Source organism: Protopterus annectens, chromosome 10.part0 (assembly GCF_019279795.1).
Source record: "Protopterus annectens isolate FY-2018-M chromosome 10.part0, PAN1.0, whole genome shotgun sequence".
NCBI lineage: Eukaryota > Metazoa > Chordata > Ceratodontiformes > Protopteridae > Protopterus > Protopterus annectens.
In genome coordinates this window covers 135381503-135409396 of record NC_056744.1, presented here as the reverse complement: position 1 = coordinate 135409396, position 27894 = coordinate 135381503, and the positions used below count along the sequence as shown (strand labels likewise).

Sequence of the window (27894 nt, the reverse complement as noted above, 5' to 3'; positions counted from 1 at the left end):
TCATTACAAATTGCTTACTTATGAATATAAGGTTAAAAATGCTAGATCCAATTTAAATACTATATTACTGAATTATCTGATTTGCACAAGAGTTTGTATAGTAAAAATAACTCGTGATGTGCATCTTAAGTGATGATTTGCTTCGTAACTATAAAATTGTATTTAATGGTAATGTATTTACAGGGCTGAGATGTTTGCCAGGTTTTATTAGATTCATACAGCTTTGGCCATATTACTACTGCACATGCTTCAAGGAAAAATCCATTAAGCAATGAGATGCAAAACTGAAATGGAGGTGCAGAATGGAGATCAAAGGTATGATTACATAACAGACTGAGACTTCTGACAGGGTGACTAGTATTCTTACCGTGGTTACACTGATAAGATGTGTATGCTATAGATATATAGCTAATCAATCAAAGTACATCCATTGACTCAACAGCCATCAGAAATGAATAGTTTCGCACAGGACATTGACCTCAACAAACATGCAAATTAAAATTTGTAGGGGAGCAAATACCCATGCACACCCATACCCCTACATTTCAAAATATACTTACTCTGAGACTGTGCAACATTGAAGGAAAGAAAAAAAAATGTTCTTACCCTGACATTCAACAATCATGCTGTCTTAGAGTATGGGTTTCAACAAAACACAGCAGGCAACAAAACAGAATGATGACCTTTCCATAAAAAAAACATGTGTGAGGGACAGCAAGCCCCCCCTAAAAAAATAGTAAAGAATTTCAGAGATGTTTTCAGGAAGGTCCAGAGATTAGACTGGTGAAAAAAAGTGATAATAAAGGATGACGAGATGGAGGGAGTGAGGGGATGGAGGGTAAAGTGAATGGGAATATATTGGAAAAATGTTTGAACCTTGTCTGACAGCAGACAAGTTTAAATAAAGCAGATGTGATGCATTATTTTGCCCAGGCATTGCAGTAGTTAGGACAAGTGGTATAGAACTGTGTTATGTGCAGTTTTTGTCTCAGTAATCATCCAGTGTTAGACCAACCTATTGGAGGATCTTGGTCTGAGGTTGGTACAGATCTTTTCCAACATCAAGATAATATCTATTTGACATATAAGTAATGAACTTGACTGATGCTACAGTTCAAGGTGTTACCACTGTACCAAACGTTATATATGCAAGGCATGGTATTCCTGATGAAACAACAAACAATGGACCTTAGCATGCAAGTACAGAATTCTACATTTTTTCATAGAAATCTGAATTCCAGAATATTTCTTTGAACTCTAATTAAACACACTCAAATCATGAAGATGAATGATCTGCCCAAACTGTGAAGTACACTTGATATAGAAGTCACAAACTGTGACAGTGACTGTCACATTGCTTTAACAGAATGAATAAAAACATGATTTCTTGGTGATTATCTGTCACCTGTGCAATTACTGATGGGTTGCAGACTGAAAGGCAGTCTTTTTGTATCTACATCATTGTCACCTGTGAACAAAGACCACGTATAGGGGAGACAATAGTGGAAAACAAAACCAAAGTTGTTTTATAGTAGACAAAACAATACTCATTTTGATTTAAAGACTTGAGATACAAAGAAAATTCAGCAGAGATATTATATGAGAACTAACCAAAACAACAGCAGGAGTTTTATTGAAACATGAGTATGTAAGGTGATCTATAATGAGATTTTCAGATGGTAAAGTGTAGAAAAGAAACAGAAAACATCTGCTCAAGATGTCTGATGAGTCTCCTTGGAGTGACTAGGAGGAGCAAAAAGGTATTTTGAATGAGACTCAAGTTAATTTGGAAATGTCTAGAGAAACTTTAAGTGATGGATGGAGAGAACAGAAGTATGTTGAGAGATGATACAGCAAAACTGTAACCAGAAAAGCTAAGTGTCCAGATCCATCTTGTATTAAATCATTGATGCAACTGACATCCCATACCTTAGAAATCTGGGATAGCGAAAACCTTTAAGAAGGGAGTTCCCATCCTCCAGTATTTGAGATATCATAAACATTTAAGAAAATTAACATAACACAGTGACAGTTTTAAGAACTGATGAGGTTAATTTTTTATTCATTTTGTTCATTATCGTCGAATTATTAACAAATATTATTAACGCCACAAATATTTGGTATGAAAATATGTTTCTGTAAATAACTATAGATCGATGTACACACTGAAATGAAATAATGCTTGACATATTTAGTCAACATGGCAACTGTCTACCACAAAAATGTTATGTATTTTTGTTTCTGAAAAAAGGAGGAAGCAATGTGGTACTGTTTCTATAAATGCTTGCCATATTTTATATATTAAGAGTACTGGTTAGATAGAATCACATGGTGTGATCCTTTTTATTATGTTGCACAGTCTGAATAGAAAAGCCAAAGAGCTTGAGACATGCCACCTCATGTTTTCCCTTACTGTGGTTCTGCTCGACAGGGGCACAGGAAAATAATTTTCTTGGGTGGCGAAAGCTAGGGTACCTTTTTGGCTAGGCTTGTATAGGCCCTAGGGCCAATAGCCTAGTACCTACCTATGAACCTAAAAACCCATGTATGTTATATATATTACACAACGTATGATACTCAGCAGCCACACTGAAACTGAAATTCACAGATACTAATGCATTTGCATAGTTCTGCTGCATACAGGCAGTCTCTCTATGAATCCCCATGTGGCACTCCACCATCAGTTTGGCATCATACCACTTGTAAAGGAGCTTTGCTTCTTGCCAAACTCTTATGTTAGCTCCTTTGAAATAATTTCTTTCTACTACTTCTTTCTCTCTGTATCCAACCAAATATTTTCTAGAAGGCCTGACTCTTAAAATCATGGATATCTCACCAACCAGCCTCCTCTGTCAGTGTAACTGCACTTTCTATAAATGCAAAATTTCTACTTACTCTATAGACATTCTGGAAAATACTACTGGGGAAAAACACTTTACTTCCTGTGATTCCATTTGCTATTGACATCATAGCAGGGGTCTTACCTCCCTACGGATGTAAACTCCACCTTCAGGAGATCTAGAAATAACAGTTTCTCCTTCTAAATAATTTCATTTTAACCTCTGACATCATTCTTTCCACATTTTGCTCTGCTACTTTGCATTATCTTTGCAGTTTTACATCTCCTTTGCAACTGTTTCTCTTCAGGGTATATTTATTAATCCTACTTCCCCCTTATTTACCACCTCCCACTTTCCCTTATTTTTTTTCACTGTGAATCTTCCCTGCCATTTATGATATGCTAAGACATGCAGGGATAACATTTTGCATGGAAATGCCAGGGCTTCTTAAGAATTGCTGGTAGTTATGACTTTTTTGTCTTGCTCTGTTGCCATTGTTTGCATTTCAATGTTTTGGAGAGCCAGACTGAATGACTTCAGTTTTGAAAACTTCTGCCTGATTCTTTGAAACTAGTCAGTTTACTGATTTATCTTTGCCTTTTTTACCTTTGCAGGCTGGCTTTTGTGACCACTCTCCTGTTTCTTTGCATGTTATCATGGTTGGTCCTTCCAGAGTATAGTCATTGTAGCAGGCATATCCAAGAGTCTCTTGGTAGTGGTAGTGTCTTCGAGGTGCGAGGCCCAAAAATCCATTTGGAATGCTGTCTGGATAAAGACATTTTACCACTGTGAAAAAAAAAGACCACACCAGTCAGGCAGTGATAATTTCAAGGAATCTAACAGATTTTGTGTAGTCATTTAACACTTTCTTATGCAGCTTTCTTCAACAACTCTTTGTTAAGAAAAGAACAATATTTCACAGAGCATGAACAATTATATAATACTGAAATCAGATTGGCAGATCATAATGAATTTAGATTTCCCTGTCACCAATACCTTCCCCTCCCCACAGGCAAGGAAGCATGGTATTGTTCTGCGACGCAGATAGGATAATGATGCCTGGAAGAAGTAGGACCACCTGTAGCAGGTGCATCAATTTACGGTCAGTGTTTCTGTCATACATATATACATACATGTAAAGTGCAGGCAGTTTTGTATTTTACAGGGATCATTTCAGGATAGGGATGTGCCCACATAGATGATGAGTTCCCTTATTTACAGTAGTAAGATAATCACTCTGACACCTGAACTAACTGAAATAATGTGCAAAACCATTTTTTTTACTTTTTCTTAGGTTTGGTGACCTCAGAATTAATTATATTAGTTATGTGGTGCAGTGGCCATCACACCCTGCATGTAGGCTGCGGAAGGCTTTGCTCTCTACATAGAAGAAGGTTTTGGGACCAGCTCCTTTACTCTGCAACTCTCAGCTGAATGGATTCATTCAAATAGTCTTTATTTGAATAAGACATATTTTTCATCGTGGGCTTGTATATTAAATCAGAGGTTTATCTGATTGTAGGGTCTCTCGTACTTAATACACTTTACTGAATATATCACTGGATCTACATATCAAGGACACACGATGAAGTTTAATAATGCTTGCATGAAGGTAGATATTGAAGCAGAAGAAGCATGTTCAAGGCTCTTGTTTCTTGCATCAAGCTGCAAAGCAACATATTTTTTTGCAATCCCTTTTTAGCACTGCCAAATATAATGTGGTGCATTGGTAAGTGAAAATACTTCTGTTCTCATGATATTTACCTTTAACTTCCTGTGACCACAATCTGCTGTTTAAGTTATGTTTGCTGTATTGCTGACTACTGGATGTAGTACTATGCATTGCATATGTGAACATAGTTTCAGGCGCACTACCTGCACAGACGATAACTTGATCTCATACAGATTTTGATGCACCAGGTTGAAAGTGTAACTGTCATTACTGAGGAAAATTGATTCATGTGGGTATTATCAATTTATTCATACTCACTTCAGAAAAAGAAGAGTGGAATGATGGTGCTGTGCATGCAAGCATATTCTACTGCAATGAGAGAAAAAAAATCAACAACCACAGACACTGAATGTACTGCAGACCAAAGGCCCAAAGGCCTATTTAGACAGCAGCAACAGCCTTAGCCAGACTCTCTGGCCATTATAGTTATATGATAGATTGTTAAATCCTTGGACTACACTATTGCTAAGTTAGGCCAAAATATAAATTCTGTGTTGAGCATCTTCTCTCTGATATCAGCAGTGCTTTAAAGAGTCCCTTGGGAATGGCTAGTTTAAGTTCCATTTCATGTTTTCTTTATGTACTTGCTATAGCTAATCAAATATGGTTGCAACTTTAACTGTGTTCCCAAACCTGTTTCTATTGTTTCTTCTTCTCCTATATAAAATCCTTCTGATATTTTAAAGTTATCTATTTTGGCTCTGCAAATAAACCTTCTGTAACTCCATGAATTTTTATCCCAGCATATTAATTTACCATATCTCATAACATCTAACATTTTTCTTACATTGTTTCCTTTCTTTTTTATGACTGACTGTTAAATCACAATTACAATTTCCTGTGACTATCATATTCATATTTATCACTATGCAATCTAAAATCTAGTAAAATAAATGTTCTTTTTCTTTACAAATAACATAAGCATATAATGATATAATTCTATATAGTTGTTCTTTTCATTTTAAATCCACAATAGTTAATATTTCCATTTTTACTAAAATTATACCTAATATTTTTTTTGTATATTTCTACAAAGCATTCCTCTCCCAGAATCCTGGTCATTTCCCAAATTCAAACTTATCTATCCTCCCAATATTTTTTCTGTTTGTAGTCTTTCTTCACTTGTTCTTCTAAGACAATTACCTCAACACCTCACTTATTCCACCATTCCAAAACTTCTATCCTTTTCACTATATTCTTAATACTATTCATTCACAGAAAGTACTCTCATGTTACTCTCCTTTTCCTTAACTTTCTAGAAATTATAATTTTATTGGTACTTACGTATTATCGCAACCAGATTTTAGCGAAAATACCACTTGCTTCCTGATATCGAAATCTGACCATTAGTGGTTTATAACTGTCATATAGTGTGTTTCCTTTAACAATAGTGTTTTTTTTTCAGGAGTGTTTTCAATAAAATGTAAAAAAAAAAAAAAAAAAAATGCATGCTGTTGTTCTTTTATGTACTTTACTGCCAGCAGCATGTCGCTTACTGAAAGTCTGCCCGATGAACATTCCTTTTTTTCGTAGCAGCAAATTCTGATGAATAACACTCATAATTGCTTTTGGGTATCAGGTATATCAGCCGTGTCATTGCTTTCCTGAGACTCGAGTCGTACAACACAGTGTTTTGCTTAGTTTAACGTGTTTCTGTGATTAAAAAACACACAGAGGGATGCCTCCTCACAATCTGGAGTCCTACTGAATGGAAAACGTAGCATAACACGCACTTTGACGAGGAAGAGAGAAAAAAAGGCCTGTTTTTGAGAAAAGGTGGTTTTAAGAAGTGTTATGAAGAACAGCGTGAGAAGTTACTGTCGCTGTGGCTGGAAGCACTGTTAATGCACAAAGGAGATAGCTCTACACATGTTGGCAGTAAAGTGCACACAGCCACAGCGACACACTGACTTTCTCCATTGTTCTTGATACCCCTTCTTAAAACAATCTTCAGTGTGAAAGGGAAGACATTTGCTGACATTTGTACAACAAAAACGGTCAGATTTACATATCGGGAAGCAAGTGGTATTATCGCTAAAATCTGGTTGCGATAATACGTAAGTACCATTTTATTTTATTTCTCATCCATTTCCTTTCTTTTTTCTTTTATGCTTATCCCTTTACATTTTCTTTTTTTATGTTTTTCCCTTTTACCAATGGATTGTTTATTTTACTACTTCTCAGTTTATATCTTTCTTATTAGTTATTTCAGAACCTTCCCCATTACTTCTTTTGTGCATTTCAATGCACATTTTCTTGAATCATGTGCTAGTTGCCTACATATATAGCATATCTTTTTGTCAGAATTATTTATCAAATGTTCTTCTTTTCCAACAACAAAAAATAATGTTTTAGGTTGTCCCCAGTATTTTAACACACCCTTATTTCCTTCAACATTTATCATACTTGAAATATGTATGGTTTTGTCCTTTGCTATCTACTTCTTTGCATAAACTGTTCAAATGTCCTTTTAGAGTCTCTCTTTGTTTTTCTGTTTGAAATTGTACATGAATTTTCTTTTTTGTTTCCCTGTTAAATGATTTTATTACATATATTTTCCAAGGATTACAGTTCTTTTCTTCATATTCCCCAAGGAAATTTTCCATTGCAAAAACAGTCTCAAATATAATGTCACAAAATGTCTCTTTGTTTATAGGAATACAATTTCTTACCTCTTAGGCTTTAACACCCAAAGAAACCATTAAGTTGTCACAAACTTCATACCTATCCAGTTCTTTTTCTTCTTTATTTAGAATCCTCACCTTGTAATTCCACTTCACATTCTCTTTAGCTTTCTTTCTTTTTTTTCTGTTGCTCCCCTGGTGCTTTCTTTCACTTTTTCTGCATAGGGTATCCTTCCCATTTCACCATTATTTTTCAGGATATACTCTGCTTCCTCATTTTGTATGTTCCACATGATATATCCCCAGGAAACATCTCCTTCATTTTCTGCTGACTTTGCATCAACATCTCTTCCCATACATCATCATACAATCCTCCTAACTAGAGGGTTGTAATAACACAAAACGCATATATCAACTCCTCTCTTTTGGTTTCAGCAAACATTTTGCTGAAAAATGCCTTCTGAATCCTCAACACTCTTACTAGTACTCTCCACAGCACTGGTATTCACCTTCATTCCATCCACCATCTTCTCCACATCATGAACTGTCCTCCCAGCCACCATTGTGCTAGGAACTGGAAGTGAGTGCTCACTCATTGGCTCCAATGCTACGAGTAGGGGAAGCTCCCTGATGCCTTGGCCAAATTTCCCATAATAGTATAAATACCACCTTGGGTCTCCACTGAAAACAGGTTACTAGCCTAGTGGGACTAACATGGTCAACAAAGGGATAAATAAATAAATAAATAAATAAATAAATAAATAAATATATAGATTCATGACATGATTGGTATCATTGTACTGTGCACTTAGTCACGGAAGTAGTACAGTCTCGTGTCAGCTAAACTATCAATGTGCAGTGTGTTTATGCAGGCGAGCAGCCCAGTTTCAAGACATCACTGCTACCACTGGTCTATATACATATGTAGGTGTTTAGCACAGATCCACAAAAGCACAATATCAGTATATTGTATACTTATCAGCAGAGTAGTAGAATTCTTTGACAGCACTGCCGTCAGTAAATTATGCATTTACCTAGGAGAGTAGTACAGATCTACAACACCAGTGCTATCATTGCATTATGTAAATATCTAGGGAAGTGGTACAATTTCATGACAACACTGCTATCTATGTATTATGTGCATATCCAAGAGAGTAGTACAGATAATAAATTGTGTACTATCGGTGTACTGTAAATATATATATATATATATATATATATATATATATATATATATCAAGGGTAGTCATACACATCTATGCCTGCAGTACACTACATCCTTACCTAGAGGAGTAGCACACATCTACTACATCACTGCTGTCATTACAGTTTGGACATACCAAGGTAAGTTATGCAGTTTTGTGGCTTCATTGGTATCAGTGGACTCTGTGCTTTCCCAGAAGAGTAGTACACTTCCACATCAGCAGCAGTGTATCAGTGTTCTATGTACTTACCCTGATGAGCACTATGCGCTATGACATTAGCAATGTAACAGTACAGTGTACTTACCCAGGGGAATAATACATATCCATGACATCGAAACTATCACTGCACAGTGGACTTACCTAGAGAAGTAATACATATGCATGACATCATCACTATCAATGCACAGTTTACTTACCTGCAGAGTAATACATATCCATGACAACACCACTATTACTGCACAGTGTACTTACCTAGGAAAGTAAAACATATACATGACATCACTGCTATCATTTCACTGTGTACTTTCCCAGGGGGAGTCTTACAGCTGATGATGGCATTGCTATGACTATCCTGTATCCTTAGCTAGGGGAGTGGTACAGCTATGTGACAACCCTGCTAGTGACTTACTCAGGGGAGTAGTGCTGTTTCTTGACAGCACTGCTATCAATGATATGTGCAAGTACCCAGGGAAGAAGTACAGTTGCATGATAACACTGTTATCAATGTTCTCTGTATTTTCCCAGTAGTGTCAGTCATGGCCATGGTATAATGTGGAGTAATACTGTTCAGCCACAGCACTGATACTGAAAGGAGAGTTTCTGACAAAGCATAACTACATTTTCAGTGATCAGTTCACCCAGTGATCAAAATACAAACTTGGCTGAGAATTTTTTCAATCAGTGAGTGACATTTTTTTGTTTTCTTATGGCATTTGTTGCACTGAGGGAAATGTCCTTTTTATACACAATATAATGATTCTAAGTTGATTATAAATATAGTGGGGAGTATGCCACAACATAATAAGTTTTCCTGTAAATGCCCATTTTTAAAGTCAGATGATTATAAGTTTGCAGCTTGTGTAAGAAAGTTATTTAAATATCACCCACTCTAGCTGTGAATTCAGTAAAGTTTGTCACGACTTGAATATAATTTAGGGAACACAGCATTGTTGACATATATTACAGATGTGATTTTGATGTACTTTTATATAATCCTTAATCAGGTTTAACTGTAGCAGTGTAGATCAATACAGTTATAGGACATAAGAAACCTCCAAAAACTGGACCTGTCTCAGTTTGTATTAATCATAGGGCAGGTCATGCTTATTCAACCTGGTGGATTTTTTTGAAAAGGTCACCAAAGCAATGGATGAAGGCAAAATGGTACATACTGCATACCCCATCCTGACCAAAGCTTTTGACACAATTCCCCACTCAGGAATAGTAGAAAAGCTAAATAAACTGAGAATAAACCCCCATGTCACCCCCTGGATTGCCAAATGACTCACAGATAGAACTCAGATAATCAAAATAGGGGAAGTTATCGCCACAAAAAAAAAAAAACTCACCAGTGGAGTCCATCCGAGTTCTGTCTTTGGACCTCTCTTATTTGACATCTACTTTTCTGAAGTAAAAGCCAATAACAAAGGGCTTAGGCTGACTTAAATTTACTGATAACTTCAAGCTAGGAGCAGTCATCAAATCCTCAAAATGACAGCCATCCTGCAGGAAGGTTTGTCTCAAGTAAATAACTAGTGCCAAAATCAAGGGCTGCAATTAAATAAAAAAAAAATCAATTATTGCATTCTTTGGGAAGTCATCTACGCCAAGGAACTACTACATTGAGAATATGCCACTAAGAGTAATTTGTTCAGGATTTGGGAATTTATATGGACAGTAACCTAACTTTTGCCCAGCATGTGTCTATTGTTGTAAGAAAGTCCTTCTATATTGCACAGCTTATATACAACAGGATCGTGTCTAGATCTAGGTATGTTATTGTTCCCTTTAGTCAGCTCTCATTAGGCCAGTCATTGAAGATAATGCAACCTTTGGCATGTATCTGTCCAAATACATATAACAACTGGAATGCCCACAGAGATACCTTACTAAAATGACACAGGGCCAAAACGACATGTATTACATGGACTGACAGAAAGCCCTCGCACTATGCTTTGTATCCTACAGACTGCTAAGAGGTGACCTGTGTCTGGCATACAAATCATCCTATGACCCAATACTAATAGATTCCCTGCACATCAGCAAGTCAAATGGCATTAGAAATACTCAGTCTAGGGATCTAAACCTCCTCTGCAACATCAACAGAACAGTTTGGAGGGACAGGTATATTTTACTCAGGATACCACTGATGTGGAACAGCCTCCCCAAAAACAAAGTTTATTCCTGCCAAAATTGATCCCAGGAATGGCCCCTTTATTGTACAGATGCAGCTCTTAAATGCTTTATTCTCTGCATGGGTCCCTTCAAATTATCTGTGGTATGATTGCAGTTATTATCATTAGAGGTAATGTATAATTATCGACCATGAGATGGGTAAGGTCAGTCTATAACCAAATGGATTAGGTTAATTCAAGCACAAAAAAAGGAAACTGACCAGGCTTAAAATGACCCACAATGGAAGCTAGCCTAGAACTTACCTACGAACCTATGACTACTGTTTTCCCTTGCAGTTTGCTTCTCTTCTCCCTCCCAAGTTGTGCTGCCATTGAGTAAATATATTTAAGAAATGGGGATGTAGGACAAAGTCTTTCATATGAGGGTTGCAGGTAAGGTTTTCCTGTTGGGAAAAAATGTGATTTATTTATGTGTTATATGATTTCTCAGGAGGGCTTATTATTTTGCATTCATGGGTTTTATACTCTATTCTTTATTTTGGACCCACAGACATATAAGTATATATATATATATATATATATATATATATATATATATATATATATATATATATATGGGTTCCATACACTAGATTGAATTTTCACTAATTCGAAATAGTGCATGGAATGCTCACTGCAGCAAAAGTGCACTTAATCGAAAGTGCACTTATGCAAAGTTCAGTAAAACGAACATGTGTTGTACTGAACTTCCGTGCAGTACTCACGGACCTTAGGGTTAGGGCACGAGTCATAGTAAGGGGATAGCCCGTAGGTATATCCCCTTACCATGACCCGTGCCCTAACCCTTAGGTCCGTGATTACTGCAGTGCAGTGAAGGACATAGCAATGAATTCCACTATGGTGCGATAATCACGAACCTTAGGTTTAGGGCATAGGTTAGGGTAAGGGGATAGCTTTACTAAATATCCCCTTACCCTAACCCGTGCCCTAACCCTAAGGTCCGTGACTATCGCACCATAGTGGAGGACACAGCTTGTTTTTTATGTCCTCCACTGTGCTGCAGTGTTTTCGGTGAAGTGCACTTACGCAAAAGTTCACTTTCGTTAAAGTGAACTTTCGCAGAAGTGAGGCTTCCTATTACAAGTTCGAAGTAGTGAACTTTCGTTCTTGTAATAGGAATCCATATATATATATATATATATATATATATATATATATATATATATATATATATACACTTTATTTTGAGCCTGTAAAGTTGAATGGACGGAAACCGCAAACCTGAAAGTGTCAAATGGATTATGTCGAACCCACGGTACAGATAGTGTGTTAGTTAAGTGCACTGTTTTTGAGGTTTTGGGGAGGGTTTGTGTGTGTTTGAGTGTGTTGGAGTGTTTGATGTGTGGGTTAGGGTAGGTGTTGTGCAGTGTTAATGTGTTAGAATTGGGAGTGCTAGTGCTTGTGTGTATGTGATCTGTGTTTGTGCTTGAATGTGGAATGTGTGATGCTGGGTTGTGTGTGTTTTGGAGTGTTGTGCAACCTTGGAGTTAGTATATATAAGTAGGGGTGTGGGGGGTGCAGGGGGGCTTGCATCCCTGCATATACTAAGGGTAGGTGTGTGTGTGTTTTTGGTTGTGTGCGTGTCTGTTATCTTTATTGTAGGGAAGTGTTGGGAGGTATGTACGCTGGTGTATGTATGTATTTTGCTGTGTGATATGTGTTTGATGCGAGTTTGTATATTTGTTGTTTTATGTTTCACGTTTGTGTATGTTCAGCATTTAGGGGATTTGACTTTATAGTTTCATGATACTGAATTTTGATAATTCAGTATTTCGATGCTATAAAGTGAATCTATATATATATATATATATATATATATATATATATATATATATATATATATATATTTAGTCTGGTGCCATTATAGCATAATTACAGTGACATGAAAACGCTAAGATTGACAGACAAAACACCCAATGTGAATAGGAATGATAATAAAATATTCACTTCATTAATTGAGAGGGCTGTTTCTCTGAGCAGAATCTTTTAATTAGATTTTTCATACACCATGCCCTCAGTCCTAATACTTTGAAAAATGTATAATAGATGCAATGTAAGACAGCAGATCAAAATAATTGATTTTTTTACAAGGGGCGATCCTCTATGCACCTCTGCACTTTTATATATACTATCTTCACGTTTACAAAACATTGTAGCATACCTCTCAATTGTCCCAAATTTTGCAGATTTTGTTTCATATTTTTGCTCTGTCCCTTATAATTTTTTCTCTGGTAATTTACTGAGGATTGCAGTCAGCAAAGAATCCCAGACATTTAAAAATTCATACTTCGTATTGCTCAGAAAATGTCTGCTAATACAAAATCCACTGGTTTAATATTTTTTTAGTGAATTAGTAATGTTTAAAAATTGCCTGTAACCTTGGCCTTTGACTCTCTTTATTTCTGGATTTTGTAGAGTGAAGCAGTCAAAATATATGCACTGGGAAGAGGAAAAGCTTCATAAAAGAGCACAGAGAGTTCTTGGGAAGTCACACTTCAATTTAACACGAGAAAGCAAGTGATTTGTGAAACCCTGCAGCACACACTGTGGGGCCTAATTTATATATTTAAAATGATGTAAGATACCTTACTATATGTGGCTGTAAATGTGCACAACTGACTATAAAACTGAAATATTTTATTTTATGTTATCACTTTTATTCAAAGTGTAATAACCACCAATGCCTTTATCAGAAAAGTAAATATGGTACAAAGTGAAATGTAGATTTCCAAAGCTTCTAGAGTAAAATATGTGAACATAATCAGGTGACAGTTTCAGTATATAATTTTCTTTATATAAATCATGCAATAATTAAATTGCTTTTGAACATGTGAACATTAAACATGTCTTATTTTGACAGAAGGTTAATATCACTCACAGAGGTGAGAATTCAGATACACTTACATTCACAAACAGGTAATGGTTTGCTCCAGGTCTCATCTTCTTGGCATGTGCTGTTTGGGGATCCTTTCAGGACATAGCTAGAAGAACAAGGACTCTTATTAATTCCACTGCACCTGTAACATACTCACAGCAGTAAAATGAATAATTTATAGTACATGTATCTTTGTGGCTAACAAGTTTGGAAGGACTTTGCTTTCAGTACGTCTATCTACTGCCTTGTCAATCATACAGAGCCAAATTCCACACTTTAATTTGTAGAAATTCATACAAACTGTGTACAGATTGGAAACAGGCAAGATCGAAACAAGATCGAAACAAGTTGGTTAACTAGACATCAAACTTCCTACACATGGCATGAGCAGAGTAGAGACAGTCCATGAAAAATGGAGCAGAGCAGTACCCTTTAACAGAAATGGAAGAGGAGAGAAAGATGTCAGTAACAGAGGAGGAGCTCAAGTGAGGAAAGGCTCGGTAATGGGAAGGACGTCTCCAAGGGGTGACGTGAGTAACTGAAGTATGATTGTATAGTGTGGTAGAAAAAGCGGTACAGCAGCTGTAAGGGAAACCTCGACTACAGTCCCGGTAGAGTTAGAGGAAATGTAACCTGCATTCGTGATATTTAGAAATGACAGTGGAAAGGTTGAGGGACACATTAAGGAAAGAATGAGCTGAGTGGAAGCAGGAAGGAAAGAGAGAAAGAGAGAAGTTGTTTAATGTTAAAGCAGGAAACGGGAGGCCACAGATTCTTGGTGGTTGCCTAGAGTACATCCGTCATCTGATGTGAGGATGATAGATTATAATGATAGAAAAGAGATCACTTAATTGACACTGATTCAATAAATTCTGGCTGAATGAATATGTGATCAATGACACGTTTTTTTCTGTTGTAGATTTCCTATCCCTGGTCCCCCCCACACACACACAAATGTATTCAAACAGGAAGAAAAGGGTGCACATTCATTTCCTAATTTTCTGCCTTAGAGGTTTACAAAAATTGCAGCATGTTGTATTATTTTATTACTGAACAGCTAATTGGTGAGCCATTCTCAACAAAACCAGATTCCCAGAGTTGGACCATGATGAACTGAGAAGACATGATCCCTTTTGGGGAAAACCCATTTCCCATGAATTACCACATCAATGGTAGTCCACTGAACACAGAAGGCAGTATAAGAGATCTGGGAACACAGGCTGACAGCAATCTCTCTTTTGACCACCACATTGCCACTGTGGTCAGAAAGTCCTTCTATGTGGCACAGGAAGAAAGAGGTCATTGTCTCTCTCTACTCTTCCCTCATTAGGCCAATCATCGAGTAGACATTTGGCATGTACCTCACTAGATACCTGCAACAACTGGAAAGGTCACAAAAGTACCTCACAAAGAGGATCCTAGGCCTTAAACATTTGTCCTATATGGACAGACTAAAAAAAACTCCAGCTATTCTCTGTCTCATATCGCCTACTTAGAGGTGATCTCTGCTTGACTGACAAAGTCATGTCTGACCCAGCCCTGTTAGAAATGCTACATGTAAAGAAATCCCAATCCCTCCACACCACACACTCCAGAGACCTCAACCTCATTTCAACAATCAACAGAACATGCTGGAGGGACAGGTTCATAACCCAGAGACTGCCCATGGTATGGAATAGACTTCCATACATGTCAAACAGAGCACCTCACTCGCCCTCTTCAAGAGCAATCTTGATGAGTGGATGGGAAATAGAAAATTCACCCCGGGGATCACTCCAGTGGCTCTACTCGACGAAGGCACTGGAAACTAATGTCAGGTGGCACGATACCAGGGTAATCCTATGGGCTAGGCTTGTAAAGGCTCCAGGGCCATTACGAACCTATGAACCTAAAAGAATCAGAATTAAATTATGAACTTACAGAAAAGAATCAAAGACACTGAGAATCTCAGTCTTATATCACTCAGGGTAAGGATGGAGAGACAAAGAAATAGCATAAGCTGTGATGGAAGCTGCCATCAAAGAAAAGGCGCGTATTTCAACCAGGGCTCCACATATTATTGAGATGGTTTTCACTGACATGGCGTGTCGATGGGGTACATGTAGTGGAATTAGTAGTTAACAGTGGGCGTGGCACATGCCCTTCCTGATCCTTGAGGCACAGACTGAAAGGGCATCTGGGAAGGTAGCATGAAGATATGGCAAAACAGAGTTCAATCTGTTAGAAAGATCAGTTGGAAGGAGGATGTAAGGGCTGGAGCGATGACAGTTTTTGTTTGACATTTATGCCTGTCTTATGTTCACTGATTGTTTTCAGTTTTAGGAATTATTATTTGTGATCTAATTCACTTGTGCTGCCTCAGTCTGTTAGAAAAGTACTCAAAATCTGTCTGTCACAGGTTCCAGCATGTAACAAAAGTCCAGATATTACTAATAAATGTATATTTCAGTTTCAGTAACTGACATGCATCCCTTGTTACCAGATGAAGGTAAGTGAGCATGAGTATCCCCTTCTTTTGACATCGAATTTAAATGTATATTTGTACAAAAAAATCACTTGTGCTTGCAGGGGTTGACTCATTTCATGTCTACATGGCCTTATCGCTGCTAATGATGAAAATCTGAAGTCTTCCAGCACAACATCTATTTTGAAAGCAAAATCTGTTTGTTTCTGTCCATTTTAAGTGCTGTTCTTTTAGAAGATAATATTTACTTTCTGCCTTTTTAGAAGCTAAGCCCATTGTCTATACATTTTGCCTATAATTCCATAAAGAGTTTGTGTTTTGATTTTTGGTTTTGACTATAGAATTCTTATGTAATGGAGGGTAAACATAGTAAACATTTTATTTTGGAGACTAAGGCCTGCATTTTTTTGTCTTTTATCAGCTGATAAGATACATGCTTTTGGTAATATTGATTTCATTCTTTCAATCATTTGCTATAGACACTTGATGTAATTTAGGGTCATAAGGAGATGGATCCTATCCTGGCAAGTAGTAAACGTAAGAGAGGTATATATGTATATATATATATATATATATATATATATATATATATATATATAGATTATATATATATATATATATATATATATATATATATATATATATATATAGCTATATGCAAGATAGGATTCCAGCCCACTGCAGTGCACATGCATACCACATGCTGATCTAGAATTGATTTCAAAGTGTTGTCAATTTACTTATTGCATGTTTTTGACGTGGGAGGAAATTAGGTCTCACAGTGAAAACCTATATAGACACATGGAGGATGTGCAAACTTTATACAGAAGGCAGTCTAACCTGGCACCAGAATGTAAAACAAGGCAGCAACATTACCATTGTTTCCACATTCTCTTTGATCCAGTAACGTGTTTGCATTTTGTATTTTTTTTACGGCTATAGAATTATTTTTTTGGGTCCCCTTGGACCTCATCCTATTGGCCCAGCCTTCAGTGCTCCACATCCATTCCAGGTCTAGCATCACTCCTCCTAGCCCCTTGACTTACACCAGTATTGGTCTGGTTGGTTGGGGGGTCCTAAAGGAGTGCTGGGGGCATGTCCATCTGTGCTTCTGTCCAACGGGTTTTTTTTGCATGTCCTACCCACACCCTTTCTTCATCCCAGTGCTCATTTACTGCATCTAAGGGCAACTCCCCTCTTTGGATCACACCACGCCTTAGCAACAAAAACCCTTCCACCCAGGAAGGGCATGCTCATCCCTCTTTGTCACTCCATCAGTTGCCTGACCTGCTAATTGAACCCTGATCACCTGGGCTGTAGTTAGGGCTTTATCCCTCTATGCCACTAGAGCAGTTTATAAATATAGAATTAGTGAAAGCATGTAATCCCAGAAGTAAGACAGTATTCTCTTACCCCCAAGGCTGAGTGACCTTATAGTTAGTTAATTTAGTTTCAGGGCTATGGGGGTGCAGGGGAGGTTAACCCAGCTACAAAAATGCTTGTTCTTTTAGATACTGATGCTTGTGTAAAACTGATTTTTTTTCCACCAGTAATGAGTGTGACATCTGTGCTCTGAATTTAATGATGCAACTTCAAATTATTACAGCATCTTTACAGTGGATCTGATTTTATTTATTTTTTATCTCGTTATACTGTCTGATGTTGCTGTATTGCAAGTAAGACTTCTTTAATCTTGTATCTTTTTAGTACTTTTTGGGAAAGCAGTATTTTTTCATAACTATCTTTGATATCTTGTGCAACTGTATGAACTCAGCTTTGGTTTGAATTTAAAACATACCTCTCAAGTGTACCTCATTACGAGGAACGTACCTCATTTGGGGTCTTAAAAAGTTCACAGTCCTCGAAGTTCCTCAAAGTTCCACATTGAAAGACTCTGTCACACATTCAGTGTTAGGAATTTTTTTTAAGTGAAATCCATTGTAAATACAAATGAATCATATTAATAAATTAAAAGATCTTCTTTATAAGTAAAACCAGCATATTTTAACCATCCTATGACCTTCCTAGTTGAAGTTGTTAGTGAGCCATTAGAATGTGTTCCACATTTTGCCCATTTGTTCCACATTATGAGGGCTAGTGTTCCTCATTTTGGGGATGGTAGGTTGAGAGCTATGATTTAAAACAGCTAGGACTTCACTAGATGAACTGAATCTGCCAGATGAACATACAGCTTAATGTATGCTGTTGGTTGAACTGATCAATTTAAATATTATTGTATTCATAGCTGGTCCTTGGCCATTTTTGGAAGCATAGTGCTGTTACTGAGCTTGTTTCTGAAGTTTATTAGCACTTTTGCATATCTTCATTGCAGAAATAGTGCAGTAGCAGTAGTGTTATTAAAACTTGCATTTTTCATTTACTGTTGCAGATAACGAGTAGGATGCCTGCATTAAAGGATGAGTCTGACATCATTATTTGAGTCGATTTCCTGCATTAAAGCCAGTAGCCTACCCTACTGGCTGCACATCCAAAAACTGTGCCCATCTTTGCCCCACGTTATTTATAGCTATTAGCAGTCCCTTGACTTTAAGACTTGGGGTATCATGAATCATAAACTGACAACATCCTTCCTTGGACTTTGAATAGATGTTCTGCTAATGACTGCAGCCTATAGACCTTATAAAGGGATATCTTTGATCTGCATCTCCTGTGCTGACAGGAAACATTATTACTAAATCCCAAGGCATATGGTGTGTCTCCTTCTACAGGATATTTTGTTGAAAGGCCTACTAGTAGGCAATCAGTTCAGAGGATAGAAATAGGCCTATCGCCCAAACTTAATTACCTGCAAATTAAAGTTAGGGTCTTACTACATTGAGAGGAGACCCTAACGGTCTTGATTAGAGGTAATGTTCCTCTTTGTAACCCCTGGGACATACAAGTTTGTAAGTTCCAGCTATCAAGCCCCTTGAATCCTATATGGACCACAGCAAATGCTTTAAAATGTATCCACTGTAAGTCAAGGATGCTGAATGCCATGTGAGTTTCAGGCTTGAGTAGATATCATGATGTCTATAAGTAATTTTCTGAGTGTGGGTACCAGTCTAAGGCCCATATCGGAATATAATGCTCCGATCATGAGGCCTCCTCTCAAATTAGGAAGGCAAAGTCTGAGGAACATCCAGGGTGGTGTCTCAAAGAATATCACATGCTCTGGGGTCTTGAAGATTGAACACAGTGGAGTTTTTTCACTTGACTCTGAGACTTACAGGTAATAATTTGTGGGTGTAAAGTGCCAAAGGAAATGGTTTTCTCCTAGAATGCAGGGATTGTGAATTTGCTAAACATGAAAGAAAACAAAGGAGGTTATCATCTTGCTAAAAATGAAAAGTAAAAAAAAATCTTTGGGAGGTTTAAAACTCAGCTTAATTGCTGATATGGATCAATAAAATATAGTTATGTAGGTTTAGTAGAAGTATAAGGCCTTGTGCGTTTGATATAATGAATGAATGAATGCAGAATGAATGCCTGATATTCTTGACATTAGTGAGACTGGATTTAGGCCTTATGCTAGCACTGCAGAGTAGAATAATGCTGGATAATGCATATTTATGTCTGTGAGTTATTATGACATGAATAGTTGCATAAAATAGTAGGTCTCTGACACTTTCATGCAGTTCTCCCAGCATTTCTAACTCTCAGCCTCCATATATTCTGCTAATGGATATTACTGCAAGAGGTACAACATCATCTAGACTTGGTTATGTATGTAGTACCAGAAGGGGTGCCTGGTTTTGTTATATTTGACAATACTACCAGTGAAGCAGTACCCTTTTTTAAATACCAGTTGCTACAAATGTCTCAGAGTTACTACTTTCTTGAGCATGTAAGCTGTATCTTTAAGGAAGGTATCACACAGTGAAAACTCTACCTTGGCTAGGTTTTTCTTGTTGTTTTTATTAATTAGTTTGTCAATGTGAACTTTTCACTCCTTGGTTTGGATGTTAGTTGGGATGTTTTGCAAACACCTTAATAGTTATGAACATCAGGTGGGTGTAAAGACCCTGTGTTTCTAAAGTATAGTCAAACAGTTCACTTATGCTGTGCTGATGAGGTCATGAGAAGGCTGAAACATGCATGTCCATAGCTACTGGAGTTTGGCTTTATTGGCACAAAGACTTAAAAAGTAAAGAGCCATGGGCATTTAGAAGCCATATAGCTGATACACTTGCTGTTCATGAGGGGGTCATTTGCATATATCACATGGGCCTCTATTACAGGAGGTTTATGGTATCACGCAGTGAAAACTCTTTGCTAGGTTGGCTAGGTTTTTCAATAGGTTTTTACTTCTATTAGACATGGGTAGATGTTTTATATAATTATTTATTTATTTTTTAGCCTTGTATTGGTTCTATTATTACTTCTCCTATTTCAAGGTTCTAGTTTTAAAGTTCTGTTTATATTATTTAAGTATGATAGAGTCACTCCTGTGGGGCTTATGCCTTTAAATATGATATTTGTGCTTCTTTTTCAAAATGATTCAATCAAGGAGTCATCTTAGTGTTACATACATAAATATTTTTATTTAATTACAGGGCACTACTCATCAATCAAGTTATTGCAGAAGAATAGAATATCTTTCATGTTTCACAGGGTTCATAGAGAGTAAGGAAAGACATTTTTATTATTAAATGATCTGTGACCATGCCATAGCCCCATAAGGTGCTAATGTAAAACGCAGTGACCAATAATGGGACTTCAGAAATAATTCTAGCATTAAACAGATTGACAGAATATATGAGGCTAAGTTAGACATGATCAAGCCTGCTGAAGAGTTAAGTGGTTTCCACCAATTTTACTTCCAGTTTAAGTCTTTTTATAAGCAACTTACCTGATCTTACCTTTTACATTATCTCTTCCATTGACTGTATTGGAGGAATGGAGCGTTTTGATTGTGTTTATTAAATTTGATGTCTGTGCTTCTTGCCTGACTGTGTAACTACCCTAACAACAGACATCCCTGGGGACAACAGGCATTCTTGGGGGAGAGCACGTACTGAATTAACATTAGCTGCTTCACTAGAATATCTCATTAGGATGTAGCAAAGCCATGGAGATTGCCAGTCATAGTGATTCTACCAACTGCATGGAATTACTGTGGCACACCTGTCTCTGAATCAGAAATGGAGTCCACCAATGGTTCTCTACATGTGGTAGAACTTACCACTGGCAATAGCTCTTTCTAAACCCCAGGGAATGTCTTAGCTTAATCCTGAATAATGTCAGTTATCTATTTTAGAACCTGGAATGAATGAGCTCTAGGTTTCGGGTGAAATACTTTGTTATAGGTTGTATCCATAAAATTATACCCTAAATGATGATGATGATGATGATGACGATGATGATGCACTACATTATTTTTGATCTTTAAATTTCAAAATATGCTTCAGCATTACTAGCAGCTGTACATCAGAGATGGGATATAATTATAGAAAGAAAATAGTTCTTTTTGGGTAAAAAAAAAAATGTTATCTCGAATCTGGAATGTGATAACTATTGCATTACTGAAGTGTTTAAAAGAAATGGTTGTAGCTGAAGACCCAGAAGAGAAGTGTTCAGTGTTATGCAGGGCTGCCTGGTGCAGGAAGAATAGAAAGACAACATGGGGAAAAGGGAGCTGTCTTCTGGAAGAGTTTTTTAACATCATTGATTAGCTGGTCTGACAGTCACTAAGTAAAACAGTGCCACGAAAATGAATTACTTAGCTTTTGCATCAACAAACTGTGATCTGAGACGTTTTCCATAAATAACTTAGTAGAATTCATTTTGACTTCTAATACTGCTCTCACTTTTGTCAATGCATACCACAACCATAACACTTATTTTTTTAAAAACTATATTGTAGCCATTCTTTAACCTACATAATACTCAATCTCCTTTCCTTTCATAAACTGACTTCACTTTATCTGTTCCCTTTGTCCCTCAACAGCTATTTAACCTGCTAATACCTAGAGCACAGAAAATGTAGGTAATCTTTTTTTGGTTCCACAATGGGTTGGAAACAACTTACAACACTCTTAGCATGGATGTGGTGGGTAGCAGAGTAAGTCGGTGGACTACATCATTCACATTAAGTAATGGCCCCTCACCATGGCCACTGGAAACCTACTCCTTAGCCATTAACAACATACACACACAGGAGTGATTAGGACATATAGCAAAAATCTACTGTGAACAACGTGGCTAATGTCACATTTAGATACCATACTCCCTCATTCACCTTTACCAACTCCTCCTAATGTAATGAAAGCTTCTGTTTAATAACTTGCTGGAGAATCTCGCACACCCCACTTTCAGTGATAAATGTGTACGTTCAACTGAAAAGGTCGGGGAATTGAGGACTAGCACCAGGAAGCAACAAATGATCTGCTGTCACAGTGAACCTAAATGGGGAATGCAATTTCCATAAGTTTCCTATTAAACAAGACTTTACCTAGTTTCTGGAGATTTAAATAGTTCAATGTGCTAGGTCAGGAGTGTTTTTCTACTGTTTTTCTGAGGTCATTTTACACAATGTCAAAATTGTGTGGTAGTCCTTTTTTAATTTAATGAGGGTTATGTTCACTTGTTACTTTTATGGATTACTTACATTTTATTTTGTTTAATCTTGTTTAGTTTACATATTTAAAACAGTGTGAGTTTTACCAATAAGGCATAGTTGTGGCTTTCTTTTATTTCATTGTTTTATTTTCACTTGTTTTATTCTAATTTCCTGATATTTAATTTCTAGGGGCTTGTTATTCCTGACATATAACTACTGACCATGTGATGGATAAGAGCAATCTAACACCAAACACGAGAGGTTAAGTCAAACACCAAAAGGGAAATCTGTTATGCTTAAAATTACCTGCAAAGGGAGTAGCCTAGTACTTACCTATGTATGTATATGCAGTGTGCATAGTTTCATTTATTTCTTTATGTGTGCATAGGACTAAGGTACAGTGGGGATGCAATGCTTTGCTTGCACAGTCAATGATGTGCATAGACTGGTGTGCGCATGCGTGTGTGTGTGTGTGTGTGTGTGTGTGTGTGTGTGTGTGTGTGTGTGCGTGTGTGCGTGTGTGTGTGTGTGTGTGTGTGTGTGTGTGTGTGTGTGTGTGTGTGTGTGTGTGTGTGTGTGTCTGTGTGTCTGTGTGGGTGTATTTGTGTGTGTTAGCTTCTGGGGCCGGGTGGCTCCAACACACAAGTTGTATACATGGATTTTGATACAGGCTTAGTAGTGGCCTCTGCTTGGAACCCTTAGTCTAAACATGCAGTTCCTTAACTTACTTTCTTAATTTTAAATGACTGAACTTCAGGTTTTAAACAAATTGTTTACTTGCTTTGGTGATGGCACCTTTAGTGGGACTATCGTAATGTATACTCAAGTTCTGCCACTATGGAAAGGGACTATGACTTGGCATAGGTGACTAAGATATCTCTATGAAGCATGCCTTGAAACAACTGGCACTGGCTGTACACTTCATGTCTGTGTTTGCTGGGCAGGATTTATTTTGTGCATTACTACCATACCGCAGTGATGTGCAACTGAATGCATAATGCTGTCTTTTCATATGTGCTGTCAGGGCATCTCCATGTGCCCTTTTCCCCACGCCTATTGTTCTACTTTCCACCCCCTTGTGGTGTACTATTTAGGTTGCACTCTCACCTCTACAAATTTCTCTATCACTGTACTAGATCTTTCCTTAATGAATCTGAAGTAATAAAATTGTCCTGAGAGGTGGGGTACAGAGGACAACCGTAGACCTAAAACTGAATCCTGTGGAGCTCTTGATATAACAAGATAAAAAACATGGAAAAATTTACCCCAGACACCATCTGATCAGTATGCCCTGAGATGTAGGAGGTAAACCATTTTAGGGACAGTACATTTCCAATGCCTGAACAGTAAATTCACAAACTACTCAAAAGAATCTCATGTTCATGTGACATCAAGGAGGACCAGAAGAGAGTGGTATCACTGATTCCTTGCCATTGGGAGATCACGCAAGACTCAAGTTATCTCATTTGTATGTATAGTGTATAAACCAGACTGGAATAGATCATGTATTCAGTACTCTTGAAAAATAGGCTGAGGATGTGAATAAAAAATACTTCTCAGTAATCTTAACTATAAAAAGAAGGCTTGAGATGGGTTGATGGTTATACAGATCATCAGGATCGAAATTATGTTTCTCCTAGACTAAGGTAAACAAGGCATCCTTTAATCAGATGGAAATATCATAATAGCCAATGAAGCAGAGATTTCTGGTGAAGCACTGGACCAAATACATCTACATGGGCATAATCGGTCTAGTTAGGCATGGACTGTGACCACAAATAACAATTGTTATTTATATAATTTAAATTTTACTCGGTAAATAAGGCTTACTTTTTAAGTTTTACTTTTTCCACTATAACTGACTGATTGATCATTTCACAGGTATTTCCCTTCAGAAATATGATGTTCACTAACCTGTGTTAAAATGTATAATCATAAAAATAAGCTGCACATGCCATGTTATACCACTGCAGTGCATTCTGAGAGACATCACATTGTATAACAGCACACCCTAAAGTAATGACAGTCCTTCACACATACACTGAAATAGGCCATTCTGTGAATATATAAATGGGATCAGTGTCAGAACTGCTATTCAGCCTAGGTTACACACAAATTGTTCAGAATTCAGAATAGCAGATTTGAGTGCAGTCTAGGGAATAATTTGTATGTCAGACTCTGTGCAGCATCATGACCATAAACAATACAGTAATCATGAAGCTTAAGATTCTCATTAATTATGTGTGGGTGTAGGATGAGCTATAGTTTTATTTCTGCTGAATCTATTTTACTTCAAAATACTGGCTTTGCCAATGTATGGGATGCTTAGCTAATAACTTTATGTACATTACAATAAATATGACACCAAGGTATTTTTTTTAAAAATCAAGACTCGACTGCATTTAACGAAGACTGTGTCATGTGTGTGTCATGTACATTTCCTAGTGTTTTCTATGCTACGTAACATTTCCCTGCTCTTTTCCATCTATAGTTTTACCACAGTTGCAGAATTCTGTTAACTGTTTGTGGTGACATTATTATTTTTGACCTAGAGAGGGAGAGGTGATGGCAGAAGCTTCAGAATCTTTCCAGAACTAGATCCAACAGTCTTATATGCCCATTTACAGATCCACTGTCTGATTGTTGTGATGTGGGGCTATAAATATGTCTGAAGTGCTGGGACTGGCACTGAAAGACACCATGAATTTTTCCTTTTTTTACAAGAAGACAAATCTGCTGCTTCCACTTTATTGTTACCTGTGAAACTGACTACAGCCTTTGTTTTTCAGTATAACTGATCTACCAATCCGAAATGTATTCTAGTCACAAATATAATGTGTTGGTGTTTACGTTTTGAGCATAGGCAGTGCTGTATATCATTTCCAGGATTCAGTTTTTTTCTGTGATTGTCAGTTAGATAAAATTGTAACTGGCCTCTCCTATTGTACATTTGTCATCATTACGTGTAGCTACATAGTACTTCAGAGGTAAGTTCCTGAGTATAGTCTGCTACCATTTGACAATGCAGTGTCAAGAGCACAGATCCATCTTGACATACACCCCTAATAATGGGAATATGTGAAACAAAGCAGTAAAAACCCATAAGGAACATTTGAAAAACATATTCAGTTGAAGTGTAATTGGATTTAACCATTGTTTTGGAGATCAAACTGATGTCTGAAAATAGTTTTTGCTGGACTAAGAAGGGCAGCGAAAAATGGAGATGTTTGCTGTCTCATCATGATGTGTATCTTTCTGAGACTGTGAACTGGTGCATTACATATATCTGCCCTCTTTTTAACCACATAGTGGTGTAAACATTTGCTCTAGGTGATTGGTCACTGTTGATGTGACACTACAATTCCCTGTTTAGAATGAGAAAAAGGGGGTTTATGCCAATTTATGGATATATATCAAGGAGGATATTACTTGAATGTTCAGCTGAAACTGTTTATTGAGTGCAGCTTAGAAGTTTCTTTTTTAAATTCTGATACTGGTTTCAGTGGGGCGAGGATAGTAATTTCCCCTTGTGTCCTCCCTGGCATAGTTCACTCACCTTGTCTTTTCTGACATGAGATGACATTGTGGGATATTGTTGTTTGTTGTTTTATTGTAGCATTATTTTATTTTAAGCCACAGTTTTTTGTGTGTGTGTGTGTTTAATGAGAATCATTACAATTTTACAGTTATGATTTTTGCTTATAATAATTGATTATTCTGTTTGCAACAGATGTCTATGTAAAGTGCTGACTGCATATGTACTATAATAAATGCAAACTTGCACAAATGAAAAGGCAGAGAGACACACAATCCAACATGAGTTATAAGAGGGCTTTTTAATGTTTTTAAACTTCTGAAGGCAGCACAGGCAGTACTGTTATCAAGGTTATTATACTGAGCTGTAGTGTTACTAATGACTGAGCTGTGCTGTTACCAAGGTTATTATACTGAGCTGTAGTGTTACCAAGGACTGAGCTGTACTGTTATCAAGGTTATTATACTGAGCTGTAGTGTTACTAATGACTGAGCTGCGCTGTTACCAAGGTTATTATACTGAGCTGTAGTGTTGCCAAGGACTGAGCTGTACTGTTACCAAGGTTATTATACTGAGCTGTAGTGTTACCAAGGACTGAGCTGTACTGTTATCAAGGTTATTATACTGAGCTGTAGTGTTACTAATGACTGAGCTGCGCTGTTACCAAGGTTATTATACTGAGCTGTAGTGTTGCCAAGGACTGAGCTGTACTGTTACCAAGGTTATTATACTGAGCTGTACTGTTACCAAGGTTATTATACTGAGCTGTACTGTTACCAAGGTTATTATACTGAGCTGTACTGTTACCAAGGTTATTATACTGAGCTGTACTGTTACCAAGGTTATTATACTGAGCTGTACTGTTACCAAGGTTATTATACTGAGCTGTAATCTTACCAAGGTTATTATACTGAGCTGTACTGTTACCAAGGTTATTATACTGAGCTGTAGTCTTACCAAGGTTATTATACTGAGCTGTAATGTTACCAAGGTTATTATACTGAGCTGTACTGTTACCAAGGTTATTATACTGAGCTGTAGTCTTACCAAGGTTATTATACTGAGCTGTAATGTTACCAAGGTTATTATACTGAGCTGTACTGTTACCAAGGTTATTATACTGAGCTGTACTGTTAGCAAAGTTAATGATCTGAAGAACTATCCTTCAGCAATTCTGGGTACATTGTTAGTGTTGAGAAGGACATTGTTGGCAAATATGAAAGACTGAAACAATACTAATCTCATGAAAACAAATCGCTCCCTGACTTATTGATGGGGTGCATTCTCATCTCAATACTAGAAACCCAAAACATTTAGCTTACCATAGAGTGATAACATATGAAAGACAAGCTCAACAGCAACTTTAATGTTGGTAAGAATTGTAGCTGGGTACAGTTCATATAACAATAATCATTCTGAACAATAAACTTAGTTAAACACCTGCTGACTTTCATCAAGAGAATTCTGCTCAAAAATTACCCTCCTCATCTGACATACTTCCTCATTTAGTACATTCCTATAAAGGAGCCAAGATCAGCTGGATAAGCTTTGCTGCAAATACCTCAAACCATGCTCAAAACAAGTGATAAGGCCTTCATGAGCATCATTCCAGTACATATCTTCACTTTCTACCTTAAGAAAAT

General features: G+C 37.1%; 1 protein-coding gene across 1 annotated transcript in view; it reads right to left on the bottom strand.

Annotated features, from left to right (window-relative positions):
- Positions 1 to 27894, bottom strand: part of LOC122813005 (beta-2-glycoprotein 1-like) — a 202606-nt gene that overhangs the window by 108039 nt on the left and 66673 nt on the right. The window contains exons 4-5 of the mRNA XM_044085106.1: positions 13720 to 13796; positions 3447 to 3626 (exon numbers count right to left, since the gene is read on the bottom strand). Coding sequence (XP_043941041.1) covers positions 3447 to 3626; positions 13720 to 13796 — 257 coding nt within the window. The remainder of the gene's footprint in view (positions 1 to 3446; positions 3627 to 13719; positions 13797 to 27894) is intronic.